The 12,507-nt window shown below is 39.4% G+C and overlaps 1 protein-coding gene across 1 annotated transcript in view; it reads left to right on the top strand.

The window, feature by feature from the left end:
• Cbl (E3 ubiquitin-protein ligase CBL) overlaps positions 1–11,807 on the top strand; it is a 236,893-nt gene extending 225,086 nt beyond the window's left edge. Inside the window, exons 7-9 of the mRNA XM_071594293.1 lie at positions 3,968–4,048; positions 9,165–9,310; positions 11,708–11,807. Of these exons, the coding sequence (XP_071450394.1) occupies positions 3,968–4,048; positions 9,165–9,310; positions 11,708–11,720 (240 nt within the window). The 3' untranslated portion in view covers positions 11,721–11,807. The remainder of the gene's footprint in view (positions 1–3,967; positions 4,049–9,164; positions 9,311–11,707) is intronic.
• Positions 11,808–12,507: the final 700 nt, after the last annotated feature.

Below are 12,507 nucleotides of genomic sequence, written 5' to 3'. Positions count from 1 at the left end.
ATCAACCAGCTGATTAATAACAATTGTTTGAAAATTGAATTCCTTCCAAATAACCTAAAAATTGGATTTTTCATTCCATAGTTTCCACAATACCTTTTTAATAACTAGAATTGATTGAATGCTTTTTTGCTAAGCATTCTCAGTGTTATTCTCAAAAAGGGAAAAAATTTCATGATATGAAATATGACTTTTGCCTTGGAATAAATTTAATTTTATAATTAATCCTAGTAAATCAGATTATAACATAAAATGATAAGAAAAGCCAGTTGGAAGAATAAAACATACCTGTGCATTGAATATTTGCCAATCTAAATTAAAATGTTATTTATTGTCTGGAATACTAGCAAGCTGTAAGCATTTTGCAGCAACTACAAGCAACACACTCAATTGACTGGAAATCCATGTTACCCCCTTCTCCCTCAGGCATTGTGAATTAATGCATCAATTTCTTTGTAAATTATTGACAACACTATGAAAAATAAAAATTAATTCATAACTTGGTTAAGTAAAATAGCTGAATGTATTCAATTTAGTCCTTAAAATTGATGATCCTTTATTAAAATTTCAATTTTATATTTAATCCATGTAAAAAATCCTTTTAAAAAGCACACACAGAGATTAGTGTTGATAAATACTAAGTTGCCTGCCCTGAAAACAGTCCAGGATTATCAAAAACTTGCATACAGATTTCCTAAGACATGAGAAGAGAAACTCACCGCAGAGAAATAAGACATCCAAGTTATTCAGAATAATTTTAGTCATTCATTGTCTCGGCAATGGTTTTAACTTGTCCAGTTCTTTATAGTTATTTAAAAATTTTCTTGAGTTCAACCAGAGGAAATTCTGCCGTTGCCATTGTTACCCTTTTGGTATCCAGTTCTCCTGTGCCATAAATTGATCACAGAAAAGTCCTTAAGAAAGATAATTTCCCTGTATAATGTAGATTTTCATACTTAAAATTCAGTTGGATATTTTCCTGTATTGGTTTTTAGTTGAAATTTTATGTAAAAGATTGATAATTTATGTATATATATATATATATATAAAGTTGATGATTAACACCTTTGTCATTTGCACTCTGTTGATATGCGTATGGGGCTGTGTTGCTGATGAGGTATCCTCCGCTACTCATGGGATCATCCCTTGAATCCTTAGTTGAAAGTGAAAGGATGATTTTGGAATTTAAAATCCTGTTGGCTGCTGGAAGGAAAAACATAGGCTTTAATGTGGCCATATTCTGGCCAGTCAAAAGTGGATTTTTGGTGGACTTAGGGTCTAAACCCCTAGCCTCCATCAATAGATTTAAGCCCTATCTAACTCAACACTCAGCGTCATAATACTCTCCCTCCAGCAATATGCCTGCCCTCCCTCTTCCTTAATGGACACACATTTTATCCTCCACTTCGATGCGTGTGCTCAATCATGCTACTTTTTCCTTTCCCTGCAATTCACTTCTCCCACCAGTCCCTACATTTCTAAAAAGTCTCCCAGCCATGCTCATCTTTTTACCGCAGGGATGGGTATGGAGTTATACAAGGACATACCCCACATCAGTTTTGCTGCTTGTCTCTTCATAATATCTTCAATTAAGATCCGACTTATTTGCTCCCTCCTTATTGCTAATGATTAAATATGAAATTTAATTCTTTTTTTAAATTTCTGTACCGCTTTGGGAAGCATTGCAGTTGAAAATAAATTTATTACAATGAGTACCATCGCTCATAATGATTGCAGTCATGGATTAATTTCATTTTGGGAAAAATATAAGCAGGTCTGAGCATCAATAGTAATTTGCTTCTTAACCAGTGATCTGCAAAATTCACCATTAAAATTTCTGTCAGTCAATTTTCAAAATTGGAAGCAATGAGCATTGCTATTGACTGCCTGTCAAGCACTTGATTCATTACAATTTTGAAAGTTTAAAGTCTTCACACTTCTTGTAACAGCTCATGTCCCATTCTCTTTTTTCATACCAAATATAATTTTCTCCTTAATTTTTTTGGACGTTCTTCAAATTTCCATTCTTTTCTGCCCACAATCACTTAATCTGGGGAATGGGAATAAACTCTCCTGAATATTTAAGTTTCTCATGTTGTGTTGTTTGTATCATGAATCCACCTCTCTGCAGGGCAACGCTCCTTTGCATTCAACACATTTGGCTGCTTCAAGGTTCGAGTGATTAGTGGAGCAAACTGGAGGTCTCATTTGCCTCAGCCATGGTTAATTGGGTCCAGGGCCTCCATTTTGATATAGGGCAGTGGCCCATCATCATCCTTCCTGTTGATTCCAAGTGACACACTCATTGTGTCACTTGCTTCTATGAAAAGAATCGGAGGAGAATATCAGCATGTGCTAGTGTTCAGTATTAATGCATCTTTTAAGTGAATTCCTTGTCCTGGTTTTGTTCATTTACGTTTTCCCTGGAATGTGACCTGCTCCAGCTGTGCTTCACTGTGTGCATGTTTTGTGGTATGTGGCATCCTTGTTTGCCAACTGAGGGAGGGGTATACATATGAGTACATGTTCTGTAATTCAGCAAAACAGGTTCCTCAATCAATGGTCATTATCAACAGGTGGCATTATGCAGAGGTTCCTGGTAAAACTAATGTTCTCTATTAACCCGACTCGAACCCCAGCAAAACTATGATCGAGCCAATTGAATAGACTCAACACAAGTCATGAGAGATAGGAAAGTATCGTCCATGTGCAATGGAAACCTTGAATCAGTGAACAACCAGACAACATCAGTAAGATTTATCAAAAAGCCAGGATAATAAATTCAACTCCGATCTTCCATATTCAAGTTTAAGCCAAATGAACATGATTGGTCTTGAACCATTCTTGCTTTCTGAGCATAATAACTGCATTTTCGATTTGATGCATGCTGCATTGTTCATTTATCTCCCACTATTACATAGGTTTGTGGCACATGTTTTCTACCTTGGGTGTTGAGACCTCCATCATGGCATGAAATGACTCCGTGGGAACACATAAAATGCACCACTTGTTAACTTGGCTTCATTGCAACCTTTGCTGTAAACATAGTGCAAGCAAACCACAGTTTCTTTTGAAAATCTCATCAAAGCAATGCCCCCTTTGACAAAGTTTTGTACCACCAAGTGATGATCATGCCAGTCACAACCAATGAGCTGGCCAATAGAGAAAACTCACGTAAATTAACAAAGGTTTGGGATTTGTCATTTATCCGTAGGCCACAATAAATTGTACTAAATGAAAGATAGTTACCGTGCATGTAAGAGCTTCCTAACTGTTGCTAGGAAGCAATTAAGGCATATTCTTGAATATCTTTAAACCTTAGACTGAGTCTGTAAATGAAGTATTAATTTATTTATGTAATTTATCTAAAATAATGGTCGGAGAAAACTTCGAAAGCCATAGCTCAAAGCCACCCTCATTTAATAAAAATGACCATTTTCAGTCAAAGATGCCATTCAATTTAGTTTTTGTGTTTTTATCTATTCACTGATTTGAACCAGGTAGTTAAAATTACGCACCATTATAATCATAGTGTGAGGCTAGAGTTTCTATTGCAAAGTGGGCATTTTTGTAAAAATGAGTATTGTTTTTGGATGGTGAGCCCTTGCTCTTTGAGGCAACAGTGTTTCACGGTGAATGCTTTGTATGGAATTATTTTGGCAATGCATTTCAGGTCTCAGCTGATGCATTCAAGTAAAAATTATCTTAATAAACCATTAAACTTTTTGCACATGTCCATATGATATTAAACATTTCATTTTCTAATTTGATTTCAAAATACTGTCTTTGAGGTTCAAGAATTTGAGTGCAATATGCAATGTACAACTGAGTGTCCTATTATGGCATCACGAGAGAATAAACAATGCCTTTTGGAGATGTATTTGTTGAAGGAGTGTGTAACTTCTAGATTGTGTATGCTTGTAGTAGTGAGTGAGTGAGTGGAGTAATTTCTCCTTTCCATCTTGTCCAGGAACTGACGATATGGAACAGCAACAGCAGTTGCCTCCAAGCCCTGGCACTCTCCCCTCGCTCGGAAACTGCTGATGGACGGGTGAGTGAGTGCAAGTCGGATTTGCCCCAAATTTAAAAAAATACAGTATTGCGACTCTGCGCGACAATAATATGCATAGAGATTGATTCTGGATATTTAGAGGTCATGTGAATCTCATTTTTTAAATGTTATGTAATGCCTTAAGTCCTTCCCGAGTAGGATGGAGGAATTTAAATTTTTGGAAGAGTCATCTACAAATGAAATCTGGTGCATTTTTCTAAGGTTACCCAGAAATATATTAATGAAAACTGATCAAATCTATTAACTTAAGTAAATAGATCAAATAAATGCAATAATATCATTAATGACATAGCTATTGATGCATTGCTATTGTTGATTGAATTTTCTTAGAAGGATAACTGAGCAATTTCTTTGGACATTATATAATGCAATTAATTCAAATAGGATTTTGTCTACTTTACCTAAGATGTTTTCATTCTCAAGGCTTCCTGTTCAACATTTGATATTATTTAAAGTAATTTGGGGTTAAGATCTCTCAATAATAGTGGCGGAAAATACTCTTCGAGGTTAATTGTGTAAAATCCCTAGTTGATCCAGACCTCTGGAGTCCAGATTAATGAGGATTTACTCTTTATTATTTTGTATGGCCCTCCCCAGACTACAACCTTGACAAGGTGGAAGGGCTTGTGCGTTCCGATGACCCCTAGAGCTGTGCTGGCGGGAGTAATAAAAATTGCTCCTGGTAGGGTCACCCATGGCAGATAGGTCGAAAGTTAGGAGCCAGACGAAAGGTAGTCCACGCAGCGTCTGTTCCTCGGTGAGGCGGCTGCAATGGCGTCTGACCCCAGTGGGGTGGCCAGTAAGTGATGGTGTCATGGTAAAAACACCATTGAGGAAGGCAACGGGAAACCACCTCAATTATCATTCCCATGAAAAAATATGATGGACAATACAGATATTTTGAGTCCTGGCAACCACAGGGCTTGGCCCAATCGGCCGTGTGTCCTGCCCGGCAGCGGGGGAGGCAAGGCTTCCACGGTCGTCATACCACGAAACCCTTGCAGGGAAAAACCGGCAACAGCAGGACAGAAGACGCAGGAGAAGAAGACCAAATTAGTTAGAATAGGAACGTGGAATATTAGGACAATGATGAGGACAGGGAAATTGGAAAATGTTAAGCGAGAGATGGAAAGGGGAAAAATAGATATTTTAGGTCTATGCGAGGTGAGATGGAAGGATAGCAGGGATTACTGGAGTGATAATTATAGAATAATATACAGCGGCGGGGACGAGAGCCAACAAGGGGTTGCCATAGTATTAAATGAATAGGTAGGAAGAAGCGTAGTCAACATAGAGCAGGTAACGGATAGAATACTACTTGTGGAGATAAAAGCAGAAACGACAAACTTGTTATTATTCAGGTATACATGCCACCGAGCAACCATAAGGAAGAAGAGGATATACGATCAGTTAGAGGACATAATCAAGTGTGTTCCTGCAGGAAAACATTTGATAGTGATGGGGGATTGTAATGCGACGGTAGGTGAAGGAAGAGATGGTGATGAGGTCTGGGACTACGGTTTAAGCACGAGGATTGACTGCGGGGAGAAAGCAGTTGAGTTCTGCAGGAGACAGGGGTTAGTAATTACCAACACTTGGTTTAGACACCACAAAAGACGCAGGTATACATGAAAAATGCCAGGTGACTCGAAAGGTATCAGCTAGATTATATTTTGGTTAGACACAGGTTTAGGAACAGTGTGATAAATTCGCACAGCTTCCCGGGAGCGGATGCGGACTCTGACCACAATTTAGTTATAAATAAATGAAAGGACTAACTTTGTAGTTCCACACGAAAACGATTTATTCACACGACCCGGGTTTCGAAGTAAAACTTCATCATCAGGTGAGCTCTCTACATTTGCAGCCCTTCTTATATATACATCCAGGGCGGGGGTGGGGTGGAGATAATCAGGAAGGTTTGGGAGGGGTAAAGTCAGGATTGGTTTGCGTGCCGGAGGGGAGGGCAGTTTGGCGTCCCCTCCGCGATGTTGATGGAATGTGGAGCGGGAGGGAGAAGTCTACATTGTAGAGCTCTCGTGAGTCAGGGGATTAGAGAGGGTTAGATGAAGGGGAGGGGGCGGTGTCATCGGCCACCGTGAGGATTGGGACTTTAAGGAGGGGAGAGTGGGAGGCATACAGAAATTCGTTAACAATATTTTCATTTAAACAAACACTATTTAAAATTTCTAAATGTTCTAAGGCGTCTAATCTATAGCCTTAGCTTTCAACATGTAAAATTTCGAAATCAAAATCACTTTTATGGTTATTATCAATCAAATGCTTTGCGAATTGAGAGTTCATCTTTTTATTTCTTGCACATGCTTGATGCTCCTTCACTCGTTCTTGGAATTTCCTCCCTGTCTGTCCGATGTATATTGCCCCGCAATCGCACTTTAGCTTATATACTCCACTCTTTTCCTTATATGGGATTCTGTCCTTTGTGTGGGAGAGCAGGCCCCTGAGGCTTGATTTGTTATAATGGGCTATCTTAATTCTACATTTTGGAAGTTTCTGACATACTTTTTGTGAAAAATCGTCTAAATAAAGGATTCTGCACCACTTGGCTGCGGGGTCCTGTGGTGGTTCAGTACTGTAAATATCTTTCAATGCCATTTTATTAAGTTTTTTGCGGTATAGTTTCTCTACTAGCTCCTCATTGTAGCCGTTGTTTCTTGCAATCAATTTAATCGTGTTAAGTTCTTTTTTGACGTTGTTTTGCGACATTGGGACGTTCGCCAACCGGTGTATCATTGAATGGAAGGCGGAGAGTTTTTGCGAGAAGCAATGTCTTGACTTGAAATGGATAACTTGATCTGTGTATGAGTTTTTCCGAAAGATAGAGAAATCAAGCCGGTTGTTTAATTTTGAAATTTTTAAATCAAGAAAATTCAGTGTATTATTTTCTTCTACTTCACAGGTGAATTTTAGGTTTTCGTTCAAAGAATTTAAATGTGTAAGAAATAGCTGAATTTGCCTTTTGGAGCCTCTCCACACACAAAACACATCGTCCACATATCGATACCAACACAACACATTATTTGTTAGTTCGTTACACGAGGAGAACAAGTTCTTTTCGAAATGGTTCATATAAATGTCGGCCAGAAAGGGTGATAGAGGGCAACCCATAGCTAGGCCATTGGGCTGTTTGAAATACTTTCCGTTAAATTTAAAATAATTTTGCGAAGCACATGTCTGTAGCAGTTGGATTAGTTCACAGATAACTGGGTAAGGCACAGAATTCTGGATAAGTTAGGTTTCTGCAATGTCTATAGCTTCTTTAGGCGGCACACTGGTGAAGAGGTTGGATACATCGAAGGACACTTGTTGGGGGGGATAGTCACTTTGGAAACACGGTTGATGAAGTCAATGTAATTACGCACACCGTATTTTGCTTCAAATTTTGAATGCTCTCCAAATATGTCGTTTACTCTTCTCGCTAACAGGTGGTTGGGTGTGCCGCCTAAAGAAGCAGAAATCGAATTTTGGTCAAGGAATCTCATTGTTGGTTCCAGGGAAAGTTAGGGACTCATTTTTTTCCTATTGGCTGATAACATTTTTCCATGTATCCCCTGAGGTTATCACTAATGGAATTGCGTAATTGCCTTGAAGGCCCTCACCATTCACCAAATAAATCGTCCACAAATCTGAATCAGATGAGGACATTTTCCTTGGGAGGATGTTTCACGAAAGCATTATCTTTTCCAAATTTTCCTGGTAAAAGTCTGCTAACAAGAGTGATGGTCTGGATCCCATTGCCAGGAAATACAACTGATCATCATATCTACTTAAGTGTGAAGATGATCCCAGACCAATGTAGTAAAATGCTACAGGAGCCACATTTAAGATTCACAGCCAACTTGAGTTAGTGTTTGACTTTTGAGTCTTGCTTCAGCATCTTTGCAGAATCAATGCCCATATGATCGATGCCCCATAATTGCCTCGCTGATGGTGGCCACCTATGGTGTTAGAAACACCGGCATTTACCTATCCCTTTACATATGTTTTTCATCTTTGGGATTATCTTCTATCAGCATATCATCCAGCACCTGCCCACCTGAACATGTTGGGTTTCCAAACCAAATTGCACCATTCGATCTCACCTATGCCCAAATATCAGAAATTGTCTGGCAGAAATCATGATTACCGAATGGTAAAAATGGAGACACGGGTATCAAACAATCAAGTTCACCTAGTGTTTTTTTCTTTTATTGGTGCTCCCTATCATAAACAAATGAAGGTGGTGAGTTTCTTGAGTAATACAAGGCTACGTACACAGTCAGGTATTGTATTGGGCTAAGAATCTTAAAGTAAGAGGTGGGAGTTGATGTCAGGGATCTTTGGTAGAGCTCTGAAAAGGAGACTGGCAAAGACTAGTTTGACTTAGTTTTGTTCTGCTTGGGAACTTGGTGATTGAGGCTACAGCTTTATTGGCTTGGTGTTAGTTTGGAATTAGTTAGTCTGGTATTTGAAAGAGAATGGAAAGAGTGAAGAAATAGATGGAGAGAGAGATAAGGTGGAAAGTGCAAGGCTTGGCTAGAAGGGAGAAGGTTGGTGGGACGAATTCAAAGAGGGCAGGCTTGAGGTTGCATTGTACGGCGAAGAAGAATATTGAAGATGCCTGAGACGTGTTGCCTGTATAATTAGAAGAGGAGAAGGGAGTGGCTCCAATGGAGTGAGGCAGGTGGAGAGAATGGGCATGTCAGATGCGGAAGAGAGTGCGCAGATTTGAAGAATGGTTTGTTAACTTAGGGTTTAATGGAGTTTGGTATGGTGGGTTCGTTGGGGCTTTGAAATGTGTCAGTGGTATTAGCAACCAACTTGCGTATAGAGTAGACTGACGTACTATATATGGTGATCTAATCTTCGCCCTGATGTCCTGACATTGATTAAGGCATTTGTACAGCATGGATGAAACGTTTGTGACTGGTGCAAGAAGCCTTATGCAGCTCTGTGGCGCTTGACTGAGAATTGTGTTGCTCTGTTGTGTCCTACAATGAGACTGTTCTCTCTCCCCGCCACCCTCTCCCACTCCCCGTCCCCTTTTCCACTCACTGTCTCCCCCGATGACACACCTCTCCTTCAACGCTCACAGTGCAACAGGAGTCCCATGATGTCACCGCGCTGCTCCCCACAGATGGGCCGACGGGCTGTGTTGGGCGTGTCGCCCTCTGCACCTCCACCCCCACTCCCCCCGCGCAGGGCATCACCCACGCTCACCAGTCCAGGGACATCTCCAAGGTGATGGAATTTACATCTCGCCAGCATGAAAAAAGTCATGAGAAAATGTATTCAAAGGGAAAACTATACTATTTTCTAAATTCCCTCATTTAAATAGTCACTTTAACTTGAAATCATGTTATTGTTTGTATTACCATCTCAAGTTTAAATTGTGAAATTGCCATATTGTTAATTTTTGCACCTTAAAGAGAGGCAGGAGAAAGAAAGAAAGCCCTCTGAGTTGCAGTTGTTTTGAATTTGGTACAAACCTCTTTCAAAACATCCTAATTTCAAGTGTTTCTTCTAAATGTATGGAAATTGCCTTGAGCACTTGGTGTTAATTCTAGGTATAATTCCTTTCCTAAGCCTCTGATTTCCAGGAATGCTTTGCAACTCCCCACATCTCCTCTCCGGCTCTCACCAATCACTGGTGATATGGGTTGAGCCCACATCCAAATTTCTTGTAACTCCTCAGCTTCAACCTGTTTCATGTTCCATTGAGTTGCAAATGCATGATGACCGAGCCGTGAGCCAGCTTCTAATGTGAGAATGCTTCTTGGGAAATACTTGAATGCCTGTGGTGGAAGATGTATGGTCTTGCGTCTTCCATCATTGACTCCCTTAGTCCGAAAATATCTAAGGAAACATTTGACCTGCATGCAATATGAATTTGAATATTAACCCCTATCATTCCCTAAAATATGGGCGTCAAATGTTTTTGTGAAATGAGGTGTAAATTCAATAAATGTACGCAGTCATGTCGTAGAATCATAAAGGGGCTTGAGGCATTAATGTACACAGTTTGTGTCTGGACTTAGTAGTCACTAATCATGAGTGTAATCAAGTTTAATAGAAATGCATTGAATCCAAAATTGATCAGATTCAAACCCCATTTTTCAGTCTTCTTTAAATCCTTATATTATGTTGATAATTGGATTTTTTTGATTCTAAATTCAGTTATGCATTTAAAATAAATTTCTAAATCCATCATTGTATTTGTAACTTGCCTCATTTAGTAATTATTGAATATGTGGCACTGATGTCCACCACTTGATTTTATATTTTTTTTTATATTCAGTGTGCTCGTTGTTTATTTCCACCAGTCACCATTATGGCCAAATCAGCGTTCTATTTACGGACAGATTCTCTTGATGCTCGTTCCCATATCATAATTGTTGACTCTGGTCAGCTCTGATGTGTGTGTAGTATCAGTTGGTCAAAGATTACGTCAGTCGTGGTGCAAAAGTGGTGGCAAAGAATGAGTCCCTTTGAGTTGAGAGTAATGGCATTCTGTGGGCAGATGGGCATTTTTTCCGAGGCTTAGTGTGTCCACATAAGGGAAAAGTTCTCAAATCTGAAACAAGTCGATTTTCAAGTCGTTGTAGTTTGCTAATATGGCTCCTTGTAATCACACTAATGAAATTAAAGCTCATATTAGTATTTATGTATAGAGAGGAAACTTGCATAGTGAGCATGATATCTTCCAGAAATCTTTTTCACGGAGCAAAACACTAATTAAACAGTATAATTTTTCCCATATAAACTAATGAACAATACGATAATGCATTCTATGCTATAAACAATAAATTTTATGCAAGGTTTATTCGAAGAAAATTATGCATAGAAGGTTTAGGATCAAGAATCATCTTCATATTTTCTTGTAACGCGGAATAAACCTTTCCGGTATTTGAATTTGGTTTGTAGAAAACAAAAGGGAATCAAAATAAATATTTTGTTATTAATTATACAGTCTCATTCTCTCTTTTCAATGATTTTACTTTTCATTTTTACAGTTATTTTTGTTATCTTATGACTGTCTTCTAAATGGCTTTTTCTTCAGGAAACTTTGAAAGCAATGCACCGAGAAATCACTAATAATAAGTCTGAAACACAAGTTGGACAAAATGTGTGATCACTGGCGACACTAAGATGCTAGCGGAAGGTGTGATGGAGACAAACTGCAGTAGCAAGCGTGCAATGAATCCGGGAATCAAATTACTGGCTGGACAAGTTGCTCATTAAGTGAAGTTCAATTGTATAGCCGCAAGATGTTTATTTCAAAGTTTCATGATAGAATTTCAGGAAGCTTTTTGAGGGCTCTTGAACCGACTTGTGACTTTGAAATTGGCCGCAGAACACTAGACTGAAATTGATGACCTCATGAAATAACTCAATCCCATGACGTTTCCATAGATTAAGTGGAATTCTCAAATGTTGATTTCATGATTTTTGATTTTAAGTTTGAAGTATGTCCGTGATGTGTCTGGGAATGAAAGTGCACGTGTAACTGTGATCACATGCAGTCTTTGCAATGGATGTATTGTTGTTTTGAGTGACCTCCAATGGCATGGAGGATGTTCATTCATTGATTGTCGTGGCTGCATGCTCATGGGCATAACATTATAAATGCAATTTTAGTCTTCTCCCTTGACTCTACAGCAATGGCTGCAGCGTGCCGCAGTTGACTGTGCCAAAGGAGGATGCCCCTCTTCCCCCAATCCAAGTGCCTATGCCGTCAATCATCCACACCTCCGCTTCGACTGCATCCTCTGCCCTCTACCAGCCATTGTCTTCATTATCGTCTCCTTCCTCGTCATCAGCGCCCTCAGCTCCGCCACATCCCTGTTCGCTCACCGTGACAATATCAACTGAAAGGGATCGTGAAACTCCCAAAGGAACAGCACCGGTGACTGATATCAGTACGTCTCTTCCCTTGGAAATTTTTATGTTGGTGACCTACTAACCCCTCGACCCTTCCTTCCACTGCCTTTTCCAATCCTTACAATGTTATTGGCCATGTCTTTCACGTTGTAGTCTTTGTAGAAACATATGTAAACTTTTGGTGTTGCTTTTACCACTTCAAATTAACAGAATGAAATAGATTTTGGGATTCAGCACTTTTTATTTTGTATAAGCTGTAACAGTTTTGCCTTAAATTAACTGCAAGTACATGGCAAGGGGAAGCTCCTGCTGAAGAAAAATAATGAATGTAAGAACCCCAAAGTTCATTTAATTCGATAAGATCCATGCATATTTTTCTCTGCATACTACGTTCTGGAGGCCATTTGCACCCCTCCCCACGGGCAATGAAACAGGACATGGCTACTTTTTTGCGGAAACCTAACCAACCCAAACCCGACTGCTACCCAAGTTCCAGGATCATGCTCATTTGTTGCGCAATGCACCATGTTAATGGAGATGCCATGTTTTGCATTCCC

This window comes from Hetaerina americana, unplaced genomic scaffold, assembly GCF_022747635.1.
Source record: "Hetaerina americana unplaced genomic scaffold, ioHetAmer1.1.p SCAF_6, whole genome shotgun sequence".
Taxonomy (NCBI): Eukaryota; Metazoa; Arthropoda; class Insecta; order Odonata; family Calopterygidae; genus Hetaerina; species Hetaerina americana.
This window is presented reverse-complemented; position numbering and strand designations above follow the sequence as displayed.